The 22,057-nt window shown below is 35.0% G+C and overlaps 1 protein-coding gene across 6 annotated transcripts in view; it reads left to right on the top strand.

Moving 5' to 3' along the window:
* The window catches only part of MIER1 (MIER1 transcriptional regulator), a 59,518-nt gene that overhangs the window by 29,684 nt on the left and 7,777 nt on the right, over window positions 1-22,057 (top strand). For all 6 annotated transcript variants that reach the window (XM_029949552.1, XM_029949553.1, XM_029949554.1 and 3 more), the window contains 8 exons: window positions 1,357-1,518; window positions 2,102-2,234; window positions 3,931-3,995; window positions 7,650-7,722; window positions 14,853-15,004; window positions 15,936-16,017; window positions 17,341-17,435; window positions 20,286-20,413. In XM_029949552.1, coding sequence (XP_029805412.1) covers window positions 1,357-1,518; window positions 2,102-2,234; window positions 3,931-3,995; window positions 7,650-7,722; window positions 14,853-15,004; window positions 15,936-16,017; window positions 17,341-17,435; window positions 20,286-20,413 — 890 coding nt within the window. The remainder of the gene's footprint in view (window positions 1-1,356; window positions 1,519-2,101; window positions 2,235-3,930; window positions 3,996-7,649; window positions 7,723-14,852; window positions 15,005-15,935; window positions 16,018-17,340; window positions 17,436-20,285; window positions 20,414-22,057) is intronic.

Below are 22,057 nucleotides of genomic sequence, written 5' to 3'. Positions count from 1 at the left end.
TTCTCTTTTAGAAACAGATTCACAAACTACTATATAACTAGAATATCCATTTACAATGTGAAATACAAGTGTTAAAATAGCATTTTCTTCCTATCTCTTTGTATAAGAACATATTTTAAAATTATAAACATTAGTTGCTTCTGGTACACAAATTCTTACTGATGGGAGTTAAATGTATGATCTAAGTACTTATATCATCCAATCTGATGTACCCATCTCTACTGGAACAATGTATTTATTAACACATGGGTGACTTATTTCTGTCCATGAATAATGATGCAAGACTGCTGGAGAAATACAAAGCATATTTTGTTTCATGATTGCCCTTCTTGTAGATTCTAAACTCCCTATTAAATTTTTCTCAGAGAAGAGTGGGCACTGGGGGGAGTTGTAGAAAGAGGGCGTGTGCTTGAATGTGTGTGTAATATGTTTGGATTACATTTTCTTTTTGTAGTCAAAATGTTCTCCTATTTCCCAGATACTTTAGATCACTTGATTACTGATTATTAGAATACCTGATTACTGATTATTAGAATACCTTCTATAGAAAATTAATTTCATTTCATTGCATATGGATATTTCTTCATTTCACTCTCAAGAGTTATGTTTTATATGGGAATTAGGAGTGACCCCTGGCTGAAGCAGTATTCTAATGGACTGAAGAGTATAGGCTTTTGGAATTAGACTTGAAATCTGGCTCTACTACTTGTAACCTGTATCATTGGGGGGAAATTGCTTATTAATCTGTAAACCTCAGCGTCTCATCTGTGAGATTGGGATAATGTAACAGTTTTGTAAAATAGATTGCAAGGATTGCATGACATAATTTTATATATGATTGTAGGTAACGCTAGAAAAGAATGTATGGCTAATGTAATCCAGTATTGTTGTTGTGTTATCATTATTGTTTCTTTTAATGTGTTCGGGCTGGACTGTGAATCACCTTCTTTTCTGGGTTTGTTAACATCATTTATTGTCTCTTTTCTAATTATTCTATTTTCCCACTTGCAAATTACATATGGTACTTTTAAGTGTGAACATCTGTACATAGTGTTAACTGTCAGGGTACATTTATTGAATTGATTGCACAGAAGAATGGTCCTAAACCAATGTTACTTTTTATTATACTTAAAGGTGTTATGGTTAGCGGTTAGAATTGATCAGTCTCTTCTAGAAATTCTTGAAAGACTAGGATTTTCCTAGGTTTCAGAATTTTTGGCTTACCTTGTATGATTTAAGAATTCTTGATACAGGTTTAAAAGTATTCTGTGTGGAATGAAGGCTGTAGATTTGTGAATTACAGGGAAATGAAATAATCACTTACTCAGAAATTAACTTTTTATTTGGTCTGTTTAGGAAGGAGACATGCCAATTCATGAACTTCTCAGTCTTTATGGTTATGATAGTACTATTCGACTACCTGAAGAAGATGAGGAGGAGGAGGAAGAGGAAGAAGAAGGTGAAGATGATGAAGATGCTGATAATGATGATAACAGTGGCTGTAGTGGGGAAAATAAAGTAAGGTCATACACAGTAATTTTAAGATGGCAGTCTTTATTCTTGTTGCAGTAATAATTTATAAATATTGGAAGTCACCTGTAATCTATTCCTGAGGAAGTAACAGTTTTATCTGTGTCATTGTACATTTCTTTTCCATCTCTCTTGTAAGTAAATTTGTACTAACTTAAAAAAAATACTATTTTCAAGTAATAAAGGCTAATTGGTAGTTTTGTATTCAAGTTTCTTATTTTGTTTTGAAAGAATTTGATTTGTAGAGAAGCTTAAAGATAGTATCGAGAGTTCCTGTATACTTTTTACCCGACTTCCCCTATTTATATCTCCTGTGACCATGGTATATTATCAAAAGTAAGAAATTGCCTCTGGTACCATACTACTAATTAACCTATAGATAATTCAGATTTTGCCAGTTTTTCCACTAATGTCCTTTTTCTGTTCTAGGGTCTAACCCAGAATACCATGCTGGATTTAGTGTATGGATTTAGTGTATTTTAGTCTTCTAGATGTATTTGGAATACTGTAACCTTTCATCTGCAACAGTTTTTCTTACATCTTAAAGAAGTTTAATTTTTTTATTCTACAGGAAGAGAACATAAAGGACTCATCAGGTCAAGAGGATGAAACTCAGTCTTCCAATGATGATCCAACACAATCTGTTGCTTCTCAAGATGCCCAGGAAATAATCCGGCCTCGTCGATGTAAATATTTTGATACAAGTATGTATCATTAGTTGCTATTGTTTGGATAATTTTTACCATTTAATATATGTTGTAAAATTCCATTTCTTTTTCACTCGTCTGTTTGAGTTCATTTATTCTGAAATCTCACTGAACAGTAATAGGTTTTGTTCTAGCTGTTAGCTCAGCAGTGCTAGGGCCCTGTTGTCCATGAGTAGATTGCAGTAATTGCAGCATCACTGTACTACTTGATTTTGAATGTGTTCCTTTTTTTCCCCCAGTGCTTCTTTGAATTTGGCTTCTTTCATGGTCATCTTTTTTTATTTCTTCTGTGTTTTCCTTGGCTTTCATTTTCTACTTTCTTTGCCTTTTAGCCTTATTTAGCTGTATTCATAATTATTGCCTTCTTCAGTCAGTGGTTCCCAAATTCTAAAGAAGTGGTTTACTCTTGGTGATAATATGTTATACACAGAAAGAACTCTCCTAATTTTACTACAGTTGTGATCTAGTCAGAGATGACCAGTAGTCGAGACAACATTTAATGTATGTATCTTGGATATTTGCATGCTTCATTTGCTCCATGGTATTTATTCTAAGCATGAATCAGTACTGTAGATGACAGCTCTTTGATAGAAAAAGGCAACCATTAGTGTATTAGTTCAAACTTAGGGTCTAACTTTGTAAAGAAAAACTTGAAGAACAACCACTTGTCATGAAATGTGTGGTAATGTAATAACTCATTAAACACGGCTGCCGCTTCCCGTGAAGGAATTCTGTTAACATACGTAGTTCGGAAGTGAATGTAATGCTGCTAATATTTTATTGTGAGTTTCGATCAAAGATCTGGTCCAATTGGAAAAAAAAGTTTATTGATGTAAAAAGAGATTGGTTACTGAAATAATTGTGTTAGTTTTAAATTTGAGGAAAACCTGGTGTTTTTCCTTTTTCTTCTTAAATTGCCAAAGTTTGGTTAAAAGTGGGATACTAAGTGACTGCATCCTGAAACTATTTCATACTTTTGATCTTGTATTTCAGTTGTGATACATGTATGCCTGGAAGCTATGTATATATACTGCCTGTCTTAGCTTTTCCATAGGAAGATTTAATTTCTAATGTAATTTACCCTTTTGAATTTTGTATGCTATTTTACAGTTGAGAATATGCTGAAAAATCTAATAGGTTTTAGGTTTCCTATCTATTTAAATAAATACAGTTTTACTTCAGAACGTAAACAAACAGCAGCTTGCCTACTCTAAATAAAATAGAGGTTGAGAAGAATGGAGATCTTCATACATAGCCTCCCTTCATACTCCCCACAAAGTGTTGCTAAAAAGTTCTCAGTATCTCAGGGAGTACCGATTCGAAACCACTGTTTTTGTTTTGTCCAAATTCTCATTTTATTAGGGAAGAAATTGAGCTCCTATAATTCTGTCACCAGACAGAATTAGGTTCAGGAACAGATTTTCTTGACTCAAACTTTTTTCTTACATTTTTGTAGGAAATCATTGCCTACAGATATGGCTTTCTAAGATTAGAATTGCCCTGGAAGGTTTATAGGTTGTTTTGCTGTTTTAAACTGATACGGTATTAATTTATTAGAAATACCTTGGCCCTATTCTGCAAATACTTTTAGGCATACTTAAATATTCGATGGTAGATGTAAAACTAATATACAGATATACAGATGTGAAGAGGAAAAACAATCATTTTAGAATAATTGTCTTATTTATTCTAGATAGTGAAATAGAAGAAGAATCTGAAGAAGATGAAGATTATATTCCATCAGAAGACTGGAAAAAGGTAGTTAGAGCCATATTTTCCCAAAATTTAGATAAATTAACATTAAAAAACAAGTATAATTATTATTTTACTAGCTATATAGATAAAGTTGAGGTAAGCATCTTTTTCAAATGTTTGATAGATGTTCAGATTTCCCTGTAATATATCAAAGTAAAAATACTTATTTTTTTTGTAAAATAAAGTAATGGCATAGAAAGATTTAGACTTTTTTGAGCAAATCAGGCTCACACCAAGAGCAGAAATTGTAATTTCAAACTAGTGTCAATTTAGATTTTTGTTGCACTGTAAAAAGTATCACAAGTGAATGTTTTTTTATACTTGGGAAGGCAGTTGAGGCTTTGGTTTTCTTAAAGTAGCTTTTGTTTAAATTACAAGTTTTTCCATCTCACATTAATGTTGATATTTACAACCCAAAGTATATTGGGTGATAGGACAGACTAGAGCTTCTCTATAAATATTCATAAGTTAATTTTTAAAATGAATCCAAAGATTGTATCTTGACCTAAGTTTTTAATTATAAAAGTGTAAACTCTACAACTTAATTTTATAGTTAAGAATTAAATTTAAGCTGTCACAAAGCAGTTGAACTTATACTAGGAAAATGTATCAAAATGTCATATAGAATTGATTAGAGCAAATCATTTATGTAGAAGAATATCATTCTTTTTCTTTTAATGTTTATTATTTTGAGAGAGAGAGAGAAGAGAGCAAGCAGGGGAGGGGCAGAGAGAGGGAGACACAGAATCTGAAGTGGGCTCTGGGCTCTGAGCTGTCAGCATACAGCCCAATGCTGGGCTCAAACTCGCAAACCATGAGATTGTGACCTGAGCTGAAGTTGTCTGCTTAACTGACTGAGCCACTCAGGGGTCCCTCGTTCTTTTTTTTTTTTTTTTTAATGTTTATTTTGAGAGAGAGCAAATGCATGTGGGGGGGAGGGGTAGAGAGAGGGACAGAGAGAATTCCAAGCAGCTTTCAGCACAGAGATGTGGGGCTCAATCTTCTGAACTGTGAGATCATGAGTTGAACCAAAATCAAAAGTTGGATCCTCAACTGAATGAGCTGAGGCACCCTGAAATGATGTCACTCTTTATTGAGCCAGATCACTTGATTTTGCTCTTAAAAACTACACTGAGCATTTTTCCCCCCTAGGACTGATTTTAGATTTAGTGCATAAACAATAATAATCCTTTCTTTAGAAGCAGAATAGCTCTAAACATCAAAATCAGTGGACTAGCTATACTTTTTAAGTCATGATTGTTTAATTATTTAATTAATAGTTTTGAGTCTTGTTTTTTTTTTAAGTTGGCTTAAAGTTTTTTGGTTTGGGATGCCTGGGGCAGACTTAAAAGATAGCTAACACCCTTGCTGATTACCTGAGTATTATGGGTTTCAGACACAATTGTCCATCTCTGGGGTCCCAGGGGCTGTTTAGAAGACAGAAAGATACAGTGTGCATTAGCATGCTGAGGGAAGGTTAGCCCAGCGCGGTATGTGTGAATTTGAGTGAATGGTGGGGCCAGAGAACGAGGGTCACAAGAGCTGCTTATTGTTGATGTGGCCTTTGGGGCACATGTTCTTCAGTCTGTGTTTTGCTGATTCCTACACCATGCAGAAATTATGAGAACTAAAAGCCTTGGATGTAACCTTAAACTGTTACTTTTTACCATATATTCAAATTTATATCTCTTTTCTCCAACTTGAATTGTTTTTGTCTCTCAAGTATACAGTAGAGTATTTGAGTAAGTGTTGAGTTATTATTTTATTTTTAGTGAAGGAACAAAAGCACAGAAGAGGGACAGCATGGGGGAGTATTCTGCTCCTCAGGAAATACATAATAAAACAGGCCACAGTAAATCCAGACTGTTTTATTTTAGTATGATTTTGTTGTAGTAAAAGTTGTCAGGATTCTGAATCATCTTCTAAGGCTTGTAAGACACGAAGTCTTTCTAGGAATCGGGGCAGAGGAGACAGCATTGAAATAAAATTTGAGTCCGAGTTACAGCCCCAGAACTTATTAATAGTGCATTTCTGAGGAACTTAATTATTTTGAGTTTCATCTCACATACAATACAGAGATAAAAATTTTAGCCTTGTTTAAGTTGGTAAGGATTTAATGAAAATCACACAGGATTTAATGAAAATTACACATAAGATACTTGGTACATAATGCTCCTAAGTGCTATTTTCCTACCCTCCCCTTCCCTACAGAACAGATTAGCATGTAAAAAGGGGTTCTGAACTCAATAGGACAAAGAGGGTGTCTTATTTTTACACTCGTCCAGAAACTCTCAAACCTGGCTCCATGTTAAAATCATTTGGAGAACTTTTAAATACTGATTACCGGGACCTTTGTCCAGAGACTCTAATTTAATTGATCTGGAATGGATCCTGGCATTGATATTTTTAGAAGTACCTGAGACATGGAAGGGTTGATAACTTGACTGTCTATTCTCTGGTAAGCATTGATGAGTAAATGAAGAGAGGCACAAGAAGCGAAACTAGGGTACTCTTTTTTTTTTTTTTTTTTTTATATAGTGAAAAGACATAAAAGGTCACCTGTTAAGAGTAGAGAAAATTTGTATGTGAATTCCTTTTAGAAAATCAACTGGTTTTCCTATACAGGTTTAGCAATAAATTAATTACATAGAGTATGTCTTTGAAGTTATACTAGAAAAAATTAGATTCTGATTTCAATGGGTTGACCATTAGAGGAATTTTTCAAATCCTAAGAGTTATTTCAACTGTTATTTCAACTGGTAAACTATCACCTTTTTTAAACTTGTTCCGTTCCTGCCTACGTCTTCATTTTGAAAGTGCGGTAAATTCAGTCTTAACATTTAGCCACCAGATAAAGGAGGGTCTGTAATCTTGGTCCCTCTGTTTTGTAATATCTCATCAGCAGTGGTCTCCAGTTACCATTCTGAACAGCCAGTTTCCTCTAATCTGTGATTTTATATAGATTTGATGACTAAATTTCCTAACGTAAGATTTAATCATGTTTTGGGAAGGTTACTTTTTTCATTTTGTATTGTTTTGTGAAAGGCACTAACCTGCTTATCCATGTGGCCTTTCATCCATTTGACCACTACGGAGCTTTATACAAACCCTTTTTTCTTTACGTTAAGTCTGTGGTAAGATAAGAGTGTGCATCAGAATCACCTGGACAGCTTTTAAAACACTACCTGCTGAGTCCCATCCCCAGAGTTCAGTAGGTCTCCGGTAGGAGCTGAGTATGTGCATACCTAACAGTTTCCCTGGTGACTCTGATGATGCTGATCTAGGGACCATAGTTTCGAGTGTAAATACCTTATATATCTGAATTTGCTTTTTTTCCAGAGTGTTTGCAATTTGAATGATAAGAATTCATTTTTACTTCGTTTTTTCTCGTATTTTGAAGTAGTTTGTATTCACTGTATATATTGCATTACACCCCATTATTATTACTAATATTTTCATCCAATCATATCTAAGCTCTTATCTATTATTAACTCATTCATCCTCACAATACTCCTCTGAGGTAGTTTTTAATTGGTTGTATCTTTTATGACAGAGAAGCCATGAATAGTTTACCCAGGAAGATGGTAAAGCTAGAAAATGGATATAAAATTCTGTGTTACTAGATCTTACTAACGTGTTATGTTATTTCTAACATAGGAGATTATGGTGGGCTCCATGTTTCAAGCAGAGATTCCAGTTGGCATTTGTAGATACAAAGAAAATGAAAAAGGTGGGTTAATTAGTAACATTACACAGCTTGAATCCATGCTTTTGAGAGCTGTTATTTTATAATGGGATGAGGCCAGGACAGTGTATGGCCCGATTCATTCATGAAAGAAGACCCTTCATGATCTCTGTAAGAAGAAAATGTTTCCTGTTTTTCCAGTTTTGTCCAAAGAAATCCAACAAGAAAAAAACTGAATGCCTTTTTGATAGTGACTTAAGACATCTCAACTTTTTATTTCTTTTTTGTTTAATATTTTACATTCCCTGAATATATCCTTTAAAACTTGTATAACTTAAATATAAAAGATTGTTCTATGTCAGTGGAAGCTGTTTTAAAAATATTCAAGTACAGAATGACCTAAAAAGCTTACATTAAGCTTTGAAACTTTTAATATTACTAAAATTGAGAACTTTGATATTTATTTATAAAATAATTTGGGGAAACAAATTATTTACATGAATTTTTCCATCATTTCATATAAAAATTCCAAGTCATAAATACTTAAACTTCCAGTAACATAAAATGCTTGAGATCTTAAGTCTGTTTTAGATTATTCTGTTGGGGTGAGTTCCAGAAAGAATGTTGTGGGTGTGATTTTAATGACTTCATGTATAGTATGACATCACTCGGTGCTAGAAATCTTTGTTCATTTCTTTTATTTCAGTTGTTGTCTTCACATTTCAGCTTACAAATGCAGAGCCTTTTGCAGTTGCAGAAAACATTGGTTTTCCTTTTAGTGTTCTCTCCAGAAACTTCCTTTATAATGCACCTGCTTTCAGGGCAAACAGTAGGGAAAAGGCAGTTAAGGGAACTCCACAGGCCAGTAAATTCTTGGGACAGCAAAAATGTCTTAACACCCAGTGATAGCTTGTACTCACTTTCAAGTTAATTCCTACAATATATGGGTACATTAAAAGTACAGTAAGGAGTGATCTTGTTATATAGTAAGATTCTGTACGTAAGTTTTTTGAATACATTGGAGTTGTGTGCAAAAATAAGTAGACCATTGGCATTTGTATTTATTTTTGTAATTTTAAAAGTTATGCTTTGCTTATGTGCTCTGTAATGATTAGCACATGTTCACCATTGAGTTCTTTCTCCCAGCTAAAGAACTGAAAGTCAGACATTTGTTCTAATTTTTTTTTTAAGTTTTGACTATGAAAAATAATAGTTTCCATGTTAGAAAGTTTCATATTTTGTAAGTAGGTAGGAAAATGTTTTGGTTTTATGTATGGGAGGTTAGTGTTAGGGCTTAAAGGTAGTTTTAATTAGCTCTTAATATGTTTTATATTTTAACATGTTTGTATTGTCAGATACCATAGCAAATTAATGATCTTTAACTTTCATTGTTTTAAATTTGGGTTTATGTAAAGTTTTCAGTTTTATTGTAATTTTACTATTAAAAATTTTTTTTTAATGTTTTACTTATTTTTGAGAGAGAGACAGCGTGAGCAAGGGAGGGTCAGAGAGAGAGGGAGATACAGAATCTGAAGCAGGCTCCAGGCTCTGAGCTAGTCGTCAGCACTGAGCCTGATGTGGGGCTCAAACCCACAAACCATGAGATCATGACCTGAGCCGAAACCGGACGCTCATCTGACTGAGCCACCCAGGTGCCCCTATTGTAATTTTAGAAAACAATTATACATACTTATTTTTTTCGGGAACAGATATGATTTACAAATTTTACTCACCATGAGAATTTAAGCATTGTAGATGGTGTGAGAATCAGACTAGATTTAGCAAGGTGATCCTGCTTTAGAGGGGTCACTGGTACAGGGTCATTCCTCAGTTTTATATTTCTAGTAGTTCAAACTTTTGTCATGTTACCCATAATTTGTCACCACTTAGGGTAGCCGGTACACCAAAACCAAACTCATGTGAAACTTAGGTAAATTACACCGTTAGGAAAAAACTGTCAAAGGGATACTGAAGATTAGTGCATTCTTTTCCTTAGGGGAAAATCTTTGCAAGATGTTTTTCAGTGGTTTAGTGAGCACATTCAAAAGGGAGAGAACATTTGGTTGGAATGATTTTGATTAAAAAAAATGCCACAAAACTATGTACCTTGATACTGTCACTGTAGGAATTATTTGATAAATGGATTAGAATTGTTTCATTGATACCAGGAAACCCATTACTGAGTATCCTGGAGAGATACTGATAATTTTTTTTTCTCTCTGATACTTGATTTCTTTTTTACTAGATTCCATGCAGCATATATATTTCTCATCAGCTATCATTTCTTTTTTTCTTTCTTACTTAATGTTTATTTTTGAGAGAGAAAGAGAATCTCACAAACTGTAGGATCATGACCAGAGCTGAAACCAAGATTTGACACTTAACCAGCGGAGCCACCCAGGTGCCCCTCAGTCATCACTTCTGTTTCAAGTAGTTATATAAACAAGATTTATTACAATCATGTTAAAGTCATCTTTGAACCTGTATCTGTTGTTATATAATCTCAACTACACAATTAAAATTTTCTTAAATTTATGTAAATTAGCACTTCTCAGCACAGCATATTATAATCACTTTTTTAATTAATTTTTGTATCCTTAATACCTGGTATGATTCTGTTACATAGGCACTTAGTAAACATTTGGTGGCTGAGTTATTAGGTGGGTGCAGAATAATGTTAACAAAACCAATATGGAGTTGGTAAACTTTGATCGGTATGTAGTCATTTGACCTTGGACATGTTTCCTTCCTTTTTTCATGTATAAAATAGCTGTAAAAGAGCATTTATTTACAGAGCCTGTCATGAGGAATTACGTAGGGTATTTTCAGTTTAGCCTAAACAGCATATATATACATAGTAGGTACTCAGTGAGTAGCATTAGTATTCATTGGATGATTAATCTTATCCATTACGTTTGGGTTTTATTATTCAGATTTTCAGAAAGCATCAGTTCATGCTATTTTACTTACAACTGGTAAAAAACCCAGTTCAGTTAGCCTCAACAAAAATGAATTTACCTGATTGCTTAACTGGAAAGTTCTGGGTAGTCTGCCTTCAGATACAGCTGGATTTGGGGGTTCTTCTGATATCAGTTGTCCCTCTCCTTTCCCTCTTTCTTTATTGCAAGACAGGCTAAGGTGGCTACGGAAACTCCTGGCTTACACTTTACACTGTCCTTGTAGCTAGAGAACCAACACAAATGAAAACTTCCGTATCCACCTTTGCTCCAGGAAAAGTCCTAGAGGAGAACTCTGTTGACTTAGCTTGAGTCATATTCAGCTAGAAGTAATTACTGTGACCAGAGAGAAGTGTATTTGGTTTGTCCTGGCTCATGTATCTGTTCTTAGGGCTCCAGGGTGTAGTGTCAGCCTCACTCAAATGGAAAGGACCTAATTCCCAAAGAGGTGTTGTATAGATGAAAAGCATGATTTTTCAGTTATGTGTGTATTTCATTGTTTCTTCCCTGTACTAAACTGAATGAACACTGCAGCTTTTGTGATAAGACCAAACTGAATGGCGTTAAACATCTTAGAACACAAGAGGACTGCCACTGCCTTCCCCTACTAAGAATTATGTGCCCAAAGTGTCAGTACTGCCGAGATTGAGAACCCTGGACCAGCTCGATTAGAATTAGTTGGGCTACTTAGGGGGAAAAGGGTTAAGAGAAATGACCCAAGATATTTCCCGGCCTAATTTTCATGCTTGCATGACATGAGTTTTAGAGTGAGGAGAAAATGGCTAGCAATTGGAAGTAGTTAATAGCAAAGGACCACATAAATCTTTGTTTTTAATGAACATTTGACATATTATTGATTCTGAAGTTACTTACTGAAAAATGTATACATGCAGTATCCTTAGTTGATGATGATAATATTGTTGAAAAGGCAGTTCATTTAGCCTGTACATAAGAAAGGCTCAGCTAGACAACTTATAATTTAAGTCATTAATCACAGTATGTCCTTTTAAGAACATGGTGTAAACCTCATTGTTTCACCATAGTTGATTGTGGACCAGCATTTTCATCCTCATGATACATTGATTAGATTGAGTTTTTATTTCAGCATTAAAAATGAGTAACACTTTTTACTAAAACTGAAAGTGAATAAATATAAGTTTATTCATGGGGAATTAATTTCCCAGGTTGCAGAAGTTTGTGGTTTTGTGGTGGTAGTTTTTGTATTTTCTACACCTCCCCCCCCCCCAACACTACCACCACACGTAGTGAACTTTGTTAACTTATTCTGACAACGTGTTTTGCCCATTTTATTTGACAAGCTTAATTTGTTACTTAAAATGCTTTCCTGGGTAACTTGAATCCACTAGGTGTATTCCTGCCTTCGGAATGCTTTCACTCACTTATAATCACATGTAAATTATATCTTCCATAATATAGGTTGGATATATTGTGGTTGCTTTTTTAAAAATTCTAATATCTAGACTTGGTAGTTCATGTAAAATGAAGTAGTTTCAGAAGATGCTGTTAAATTTTAGTGATACGATCTTTCAAAATCCAGCATGTTCATGTCATTTTATGTAATTATAATAAAGAATGTTTTTTTGTTTCTTTTATAGTTTTTATAGGTGTTACTTCTCTTCATGTTAGTGTGTTTTATCATAGTAGTGGATTTCTGATTTTCTGATCTCTTGGCATTTAGTTATGCAACAGACATTTAACAAAAGTTAGCTGTTGTCTGTTTCATTTAGATCATAGTCAAAAGTTCATGTTTTACTTGGAGTATAAACTTAAGTGGAAAATAATTTGGTCTGTTTCTGGAACCAGTAAAGGCAGTATGGTTTATTCTCTGTGGAAATGCTGATTGTTCTCATCTGTGGTTCTTTTTTAGTGTGTTGTCATTGTATAAAATGAGGGGTTGTATTCTCAGGGTCAGCCTGTCTGGCTGTCTTGTCACAGTTCTGGGGGTCTGGCTTGTCATTTGGTGCCATCTGGTGATGTTTGTGTACTCAGTTTAAATAGGACATCTCTGTATCCTGTGGCTATCGGGAACTTAACGGAATGATGCCAGAAGTATCTTTCAGGTCAATTGTGCTTGTTTCATAGGCCCAATGTGGGCATATTCAAGTGGGACTTAGACTTAGGGACCTACCACCTTTCAGAAATCTTTCTTAGGGCTTCCTGTAAGGCTTTTCTACACTCCATCAATTCTCAAGAACATGAAAACTGAAGTCTTCCCCACTCCCTCCTTCAGTGAACAGAGGCTACGCAGAGAACAAAAATCACTGTATCCAAATTCACTTTATCATGGCAGTTTTATTGTATTTACAATTTAGAGTTTCACTAAAATTATACCAGCAGGTTAGAGAAGGAATGAGGTTTACTAAGGAAAATTTTCTAGAGGTTATCCCTGTACTTTTTTTTTTTTTTTTAACATTTATTTATTTTTGAGAGAGATCATGAGCAGGGGAGAGTTAAAGAGAGAGGGACACACAGAATCAGAAGCAGGCTCCAGGCTCTGAGCTATCAGCACAGAGCCCGATGCGGCGCTCAAACCCACGAACTGTGAGGTCATGACCTGAGCCAAAGTCAGATGCTCAACCAACTGAGCCACTCAGGCGCTTCTATCCTTGCACTTTAAAGAAGAGTATCTGTTTTGGGAAACAGAAAGGTAGAAGGATATTTTAAAGTGTATGTATATATGGGGGTGTGGAGTGAGACAGAGGAGTTTATATGAAAACACATAATGCCAGGTCCATCGGAGATGCTTAATTAACTGATAATTCCTTTTATTTTATTTTTCTTTAATGTTTATTTTTGAGAGAGAGACACACAGAGTGGGGAGGTGGGGTGGGACGGCAGAGAGAGAGGGAGACACAGAATCTGAAGCAGGCCCCAGGCTCTGAGCTGTCAGCACAGGGCCTGACATGGGGCTCAACCTCACAAACTGTGAGATCGTGACCTGAGCTGAAGTTGGGTGCTTAACCGACTGAGCCACCCAGCATCCTACTGTTAATTCCTTTCCTTATAACACAAGGAACTTTGACACTATCAGTTATCCCCTGTCTCTTAAATACAGAGTTTTTCTTTAGCTGGTTCTTTCCTACTGGCATTTAAATGATTCTCTCTTATGTTTATAAACCATTAAGACCAAAAACTTTCTTCAGTTTTACCTCCTTTCAGGTTGTACCTCTCCTCCCTTAAAACCAAACATTTCAAAAGAGTCTTCTACTTTATTTTTTCCCATTCTCTTTACTCTTGAGTCCTCTCCAGTGGGGCCTCAGCTTCCGTTTCTGCACAGAAACGGCTCTTAAAATATCCCTCTCCTTGTTACTTAGTAAGCCCATCGTGCCTTTTTCAGTTTTCATGCTGTTCACTGAACAGCATTTAACCGGTCTGTCTAGCACTCCTTGAAGCATTTTCTTCCCCCAGCAGTGATGGTGTCACATTTATGAATTTTTCTGTTTCCTCAGTTTTTTGTCTATGTTTCCATTTTCCTGTCAGTTACATTTGCACAGGGCTCTCATCTTCGGTTTTCCTCCTTTCCTTTCACCTTTCACATTGTGATGAGATTTAGGTTTTAGTCTTACTGTAATGGAAATTCTGATGAAAATGAAATGCTTTTTTTTATTAAAAGGACTTTTGTTTTATGAAAATGATTTATGTTCATTATGTTTTCAAGTCATAGAAAAATACATAAAAGTAAGAAAAAATTACCCCAAACGTTACCAGCAAGGACTAAGCAATGTTAACATTTGGTGACCATTCTTTTAGACCTCTCATTTAAAAAATAATAATTATAGGTAACATCCATTGAACCTTAATATGTGCCAGAATTGTCTTTAGAGTACTTTAAATCTTTACAACCCAATATAATGGTGTTATTATCCCCATTTCACAGATGATGCAGAGAGAAGTAACTTGCCCAAGGTCATATAGGTAGTATATGGTGGTGATGCTATTCAAATCAAGAGAGCTTGGACTTGGGTAAACTCAAGCTAAGTCATCTTAGCTTGACTGTGAAAGAGTTATAAAATTGCTTAAATCACTTAGGCTATAAATATGGCCCGCCAATGAAGTTAGGCAAGTCCTAGGACCATGCTGTACCTCTCCGTTCTCAACATGTTGACTCGTGTGATTATTTGTTTAATGTTAGTGTTTTAACACAAACTCTTAACAAGTTTTGGCATTTTTTGGTAACATTATGTTTTCCTAATTTAGTATATGAAAACGATGATCAGCTCCTATGGGACCCTGAGTACTTACCGGAAGATAAAGTGATTGTATTTCTTAAGGATGCATCTAGAAGAACAGGTGATGAGAAAGGTGTAGAAGCAATTCCTGAAGGATCTCACATAAAAGATAATGAACAGGTACATGAGTAAGAAGTAACTTATATTACAGAATGAATGAGTCACGGGCATTAAAGGTACAGCATAGGGAATATGGTCAATAATAGCATTATATGGGGACGCTTGTGGTGAGCATAGCAAAATGTGTACAGCTGTCCAATCACTATGTTGTGGGCCTGAAACTAATGTCACATTTTGTGTCAACCACACTTCAGTTTAAAAAAAGAAATAACTTGTAATTTCCCCCAAATAAGTTAATCATTTACATTTATAGATGTAAATGCTGTCACATTCACTTTATTATGATAGCCACCAAAACTCATGTGATGTCATCAGTAGGGAATCTGCAGTAGCTAATGTTACACACTCACATCATTAGTATAATTTCATACCTTTTTAAATCCGTGCTTTTCTTTTCTAATTTGTTTTAAATTAGAATAGGAGCTGCAAAAACCCAATAAAAGGATTTATGATTTTTATAAACTAGTTTCTTTTCATTTTTAAATTTCTGAGATCTTATGCCTGCCAAGTTAGAGTATTTGCTTACTATTTTCTTTGTATTCAGAAGTGTTAATTATCAGGGTGGGATTTGTTTTTCTTTTCTTTTTTTTTTTAATGTTTATTTTGGAGAGAGAGAGAGGGAGACCAACAGAATCTGAAGCAGGCTCCAGGCTCTGAGCTGTCAGCACAGAGCCCAGCATGGGGCTCGAACTCACAAACCACGAGATCATGACCTGAGCTGAAGTTGGATGCTCAACCAACTGAGCCACCCGGGCGCCCCAGAGTTTGTTTTTCTTTAGTGTTCTCTGTGTGACATTCAGTAGAATTACTTACCTTCTAGAAATGATGAACATAAACACTGGATTCAGGAAAAGCTTTTACTTTCTTAAGAAATTGTAGCCTTGAATTGTTCATAGTCTGGGTCACATATTGAGGTTTTTTATTTTTCTAGGCATTATATGAATTGGTTAAATGCAGTTTTGACACAGAAGAAGCACTGAGAAGATTAAGATTTAATGTCAAAGCAGCTAGAGGTAAATAGTAAATTTTTATTTGTTTTCATAACTTAGCAGAAATTTAAACTTAATGTCTTCAGTCTACATAGGTATATTCAAAGTTTTATAATACTGATCTTTCTGAATTCAGTAAGTATTTGCTGAATAACAAATAACTTGTAACATATCAAATAACTTGTGTCTAACACAAGCATTATGGGAAATGGGATTAAGGCTGGTTCTTTATAGGAAAATAAGGCCATTAAAAAATACATAATGCCCTTCAATTTCAAGGCATTTTTAAAAATACTTTCATCTGTTTATTTTGAGAGAGAGCATGCATGCAGGAGGGGCAGAGAAAGAGAGAGCATTCCAAGCAGGCTCTGCACTGCCAGCACACAGACCAACACAGAGCTCAGTTACATAAACCTTGAGATCATGACCTGAGCTGAAGTCAAGAGTTGGATGCTTCACCAGCTGAGCCACCCAGGTGCCATTGAAGGCATTTTTAATAAGTATTTTCTTATTTGATCTTGTGAATAGCCCTGTGAGCTATGGAATGTGACAGTTGTTACCTTTAGTTTCAAACTGATGAGACTGAGGTCTCTGAACTGAAGTACCTTTGTTGAGGCAAACATAATTTATAAATAATGAAGCCACAACTAAAATCAGTCCAAGTTTTTGGGTTGTTTGGTTGGTTTGTTTTTACTCTAAACTGGCTCCCACTCTGCTTCACTAAGAACATTATGTATTTATCACATAACAAATGAAAGATAATCATTCATTCAACAAAAATTGGAAGGCCTACTAAGTTCTGAGGACTTTATAAAGTCCCTGCTCTCATGACACTTAGAGCCTAGGTAGAGAAACTGAAAAATAGTTACGAGTTCTTCCATGGAAAGTTAGAGGATGCAATTCATATTTATTGCAGTAGGACTTAACCTAATTTGGGGAAAGGGTGAGGCTGTTAGGGAAATCTTGTAGAACAAGTGGTATTTTTGCTGGGATGTAAACAAGTTAGGTGAAAAGGGTGAGGAAGGAAATAAGTATAGACAAAGGGAAACATCACAAAGTCTAAAGTTAGAACATAGTGAATTTAAGGAATTGAAAGGTAGCTAGTATGGTTAGGTCATAAAAGAGAAAGTGGCCCAAATTGAAGTTGGAGAACTAGGGACCAGATCCTCCAAATATTTATTAAATACAGAGTTTTTGTCACCTTATCTTTTGCAACTATCAGTAATAGAGCTCAGGAGTAAAATACTTCCCTTAGTGTTACTAGAAACTTAGATTTTTATTTGTAACTGTTTATATGCAATATTTGGGGGAATATTGCTTTAACAGTTTTCCCACCTATTTTGTCAGAGGAATTATCTGTTTGGACAGAAGAAGAGTGTAGAAATTTTGAACAAGGGCTGAAGGCCTATGGAAAGGACTTTCATTTGATTCAGGCTAATAAAGTAAGTAATGATATGTGTTCTCTCTTTTATACAAAGCTATTTAGTTAACCAGATCATCTTCTATCAATTATTTTTTTATAGTTTATTGTCAGGTTGTTTTCCAGATTATATCAATTACTTTCTAGTGTTAAAGATTCTTGAATGAATGTTTTACTATATTAGTTTTTGGGAATTACAAGCATGCCTAGACTTTCTGGCATATATTAACTAAGTGACTATTTTCAGTGCATGATGTTAGATGACTTTAAGAATTTACAAATTTACAAATACATTAATCAACTTCTGGGTAGGATGTGTATATATAATGTAATTATTTAAAGCTATTTTCCATAAACTTGTGACAGACTGTCTTAAAGGAGGGTCTCTTTAAATTAACTTTGAAACATTAAAGCATTTCTAACATATTATTTACAGTTAAAATATTTTTTACATTTAAGTCCTGAGTGTCTAAAATCAGAAAGTTAATATTTAATTTGGTGTTAATTAGATTTAATCTTCTAGAAGAGTATCTCAATAAATTGGTTTTATTATACATTATAATTTTATAATTTGACAACTGTATTTAACATTCATTTATCATTCCATATTGATAGTATCAACTATACAGTGTCAGTGTATACCCAAAAGACCTGCATAATTACTTGCATTGTTTGGGAAATTAGGATGTGCAAAATTAAAATCTTAGGAGTTTAAGTGGAGGAAATTAAGGAATTTCTAGACTTCTATAAACGCCACATTTTTAGCAAATAGAAATAACAAGGACCTTGGCGTTACATGTTTCCTTAAAGATAGCATCTAAGTTTTGTGTGATGGCTTGTCTAGGACAATGTTCAAAGTGGGCTTACATGGGCTTATTTATGTCTGAGTTCTAGTCTGTCACCACATTCTTCTTACACCTCCGAATGTGACTGGATAGCGGTGACTTAATTTGTTTCACTCTATATTTAACAGTATATCTTATGTTCTATAAAGAGTTGCATGTAAATCTTGTGTTTATTTTTCTTAATTTTATTAACTAGTTTACTCTTGATTATCTTGTGGCATTTTGGTATTTGGCATCAGACCTAAAACTACTAATAAGAGAAATTTTGAGTCATAACATTGGTGTCAGAAATGTATCGTACCCCTTAATGTTGTGTCCAGATAAACTGATTACCTCCAGCACAGGGCATATTCTATGAAAGGAGTGCATTATGCTAACGACTACACACATACGTTTATGAATGTAAAATAAAATACATTGTTTCATGGTTGAATGGGACATTTTGGCTATGAGTTTTCCAGCATTCCTGCTTAGATTCAGACCAAACCATGCTGGATTACCTATGGAGGGGACCCCTCGAGTGGTAAGCTGCTGTAAGAACCAGCAGCAGCAGCCCTCCAGAAATCTCTTTTTTAAGAACTAAGAAACCTGTTAGGTGACTGGAAACTACTAGTCAAAAAAGCCTTTAATGTATTATTGAAAATAAGACCTTGATTTCTTTATAAGTATTTGGGATGGTGATACTTCAGCGTTCCAGAAGTCAGCTGACGTTAATCTACCTAATATACTATAGTGAAACAAAAATGAAGACAGTAGTTCTTTAAGAGGGAAAAGAATGTTCCAGTGAAAATATGAAGAGTTTGTTTTTATACCTGAAATTGAAGTTTGGATCTTAATCATAAGTTCTATGTAGGCTTACTTTATTGAAGATTTTTCAGAATATTAATTTTGCATGCCCCAAAATACCTTTTCAGTTTTTGCTTTCAGTAAAGTACAGTTGACTTTGGCTGGTATCTGTATAGAAATAATATTCTAAAGGAGGCAAAGAAAAAAAAAAAAAGCTTGAGAGAATGATAAAAACAGAAACAAAAAATCTTGATCGCTTTCAGACTTAGAGCAGCATGGGCCAAACTTGTAAAGGGCAGGCATTGGGGAAGAAAGAAAAATAAGTCAGGTGGTGAAATGAGGATGTCATCAACTTGACTTCAGGTGCAATCAGTCCCACAGGATACTTACTTCAAGATGAGACATTTATGGGTTAAAGCAGTATGATCTTGCATCCCAACACTTACTCAAAAACCTTTTTTATTTTAAATTCCTACTATTTTATTATATACATCAATCCCACCAGCTTTCCGAGCTAAGTATTGAAAAAGGGGGATGTTGTCCACATCATTTGCCTGTCTCTTTGCTGTTGAACATTATGTAAGGGGAGCCATTGGGTCACATAGGTAGGTCTAGCACCAGTGTCTGAAGTAACTTGGTAAGCAGAGGATTAGCAGTGGCATTATTACACCTTTCAACTCATTATGGAATATCCTCAGCCTTTTAGGAAATAAAATAACTGAGTCTGGATCACCAGTTAGACCTCTAAGAGAATCTTTTAAATAGTAATTTAAAAGTAGACTCCCTAGATAATCTGTGAATAAAAGTATACTATTTGTAACATTAATTTTAATTAAATGCCACTTCTAGATATTTCAATAGGGAAGTGTTTACTTGTATAGTAAATTAAGATGCTTTTACTTATTTTAATGTTTATTTATTTTTGAGAGAGAGGCGCAAAGTGCCAACAGGGGAGGAGCAGAGAAAGAGGGAAACAGAATCCGAAACAGGCTCCAGGCTCTGAGCCGTCAGCACAGGGCCCAGTGCAGGGCTTGAACTCATGAACCATATGAGATCATGACCTGAGCTGAAGTCGGACACTTAACTGACCCACCCAGGCGCCCCAAATTAAGATGCTTTTAAAAAGCATAATGCTAAATATCTGAAGACTTGTTGCCAGTATATTATTTCTCTCCGTTTTTCATGAAATAACTCCTTTAAGGAAGAGATGATTCTTAAAAATAAGTGTTTTTTTCTTATAGGTTCGAACAAGGTCAGTTGGTGAATGTGTAGCATTCTATTATATGTGGAAAAAATCTGAACGTTACGATTTCTTTGCTCAGCAAACGCGATTTGGAAAAAAGAAATATAATCTTCATCCTGGTGTAACGTGAGTTTATTCTTTTCTGTCAAGTCATATTTTTTGCTCTTGAATTTTTCTTGAGAAAATTGATTTTTTTTAGAATCTTCCTTTTTCACTAGGATAAGAGTTTACATTAAAGTTACCCATTTATAGACATCTCTTCGCAGGCCATTTAGGCATCAGTGCCTTGTAAAACATTACAAACTACAATTCATAATACTTGAGACAGTAAATACATCAAGGCAAATGTTAAAATATATTTTCAGGAGAGAAAATGGATCAGAATAGATGTTAAAGCATGTTTTTGTTACCTTCTGCTCCATTCAGTGTAAGCACATAGCTTTTGTCTAACAATACTGTGAGCACAGTGTGAAGAGAAAAGAGAATCTTCAAAAACTGTGGGGCAAGATGCCTCATAGAATCTCCTTAAAAATAGAAATTAGTATTTTTCCTTGTCTAATCTACTTTTGATCGCAGGAACCAAAATAAGATTTGGGTATAGATGGTAAAGAAGGGAAAAGACACAGAAAAAATAAATCAGGTCAAATTTCATTTTCTTCCCTTTTCCCCGGTTTCCTGAAACCTTTCCTCCAACAGAAATAATATATAATAATTCGTCATGCAACTTTAACTTACTGCCAGTGATACAGGGAGTATGGGTTGTTACTGAATGTAGTCTTCGTGCAAAATGCCTCGTATGTCTGTACCAGTCGCCGTGCACCAAAATCTAAGCTTTATTTAGTCTAGCTTTGGAAAAGTGTCCCTGCTGCTGCTGGGAATTTACTTAAGTACATAGAGTATTGAATGAACCCTTGATGTGATTTTTTTTCTAAAATGCTGATGAATTGTTCAGGTGGAATTAACTTTACCATTCTATCCTTATTTCCTGCTGTTTACAGAATAAAATAATGCTAAGTTGTGATTTCATTTGGTCAGTGTGTACCAGTAAAGTTCTCAGGGCTGGCCAAGTAACCGCCTTTGAACGATGTGCTTCTATGCATATTTGTTTGTTTATTTTTTATATATAGTTTATTACCAAGATGGTTCCCATGTAACACCCAGTGCATGTTTGATGGTGCTTTTCAAACTTCTAGGCTGGACTGCTTCTGGTAATGTTCACTCACAGGTTCTCTGCGGGTCACTTCCCTAGAGGATCACACACTCTAAAAATCCAAAACAAAATGATCTAAAAGGGAATAATGGGTATGACTGCCCCTGGAAATCATGGGACATTGGTCTCTGCCTCATCCCCCATTATTCAAAAGCTCATGATGCCTAGCGTGGAATTTCTTACAGAATATTCCAAATTTTATCTAATTGCTTAATGTTATAAATTTATGGTAGTATTGAGGTATAATGATGTAGAATGAGATACAGCTATCTAGTCTTCAGAGTATATCTTAAAGTAGTCACAATTTTCAAGCTATTCTGTAGGGAAAAGCCATAGTAACATCTTTCATTTTTTTTTCACCCACTTCAGAAATATTACTCACACATGAACTACAGGCAGTCTGTCGTCACCAGCATTAAGACCATAAGGCCCATGCTGGGTCACACCCATGGTTCATCCAGTTTTCTCTTTCAGAAACATCACCAAGGGGAGTGCTGTGGGCTGTCTTAGTTGGTCCTCTGTGGTGTCAGGCTCAACAGGTTAGGTAGGGATGTGCTGCC

Source organism: Suricata suricatta, chromosome 8, assembly GCF_006229205.1.
Source record: "Suricata suricatta isolate VVHF042 chromosome 8, meerkat_22Aug2017_6uvM2_HiC, whole genome shotgun sequence".
In the NCBI taxonomy this organism is placed as follows: Eukaryota; Metazoa; Chordata; class Mammalia; order Carnivora; family Herpestidae; genus Suricata; species Suricata suricatta.
The sequence above is the reverse complement of the archived record's forward strand: the minus strand, read 5'-3'. Positions and strand labels throughout refer to the sequence as shown.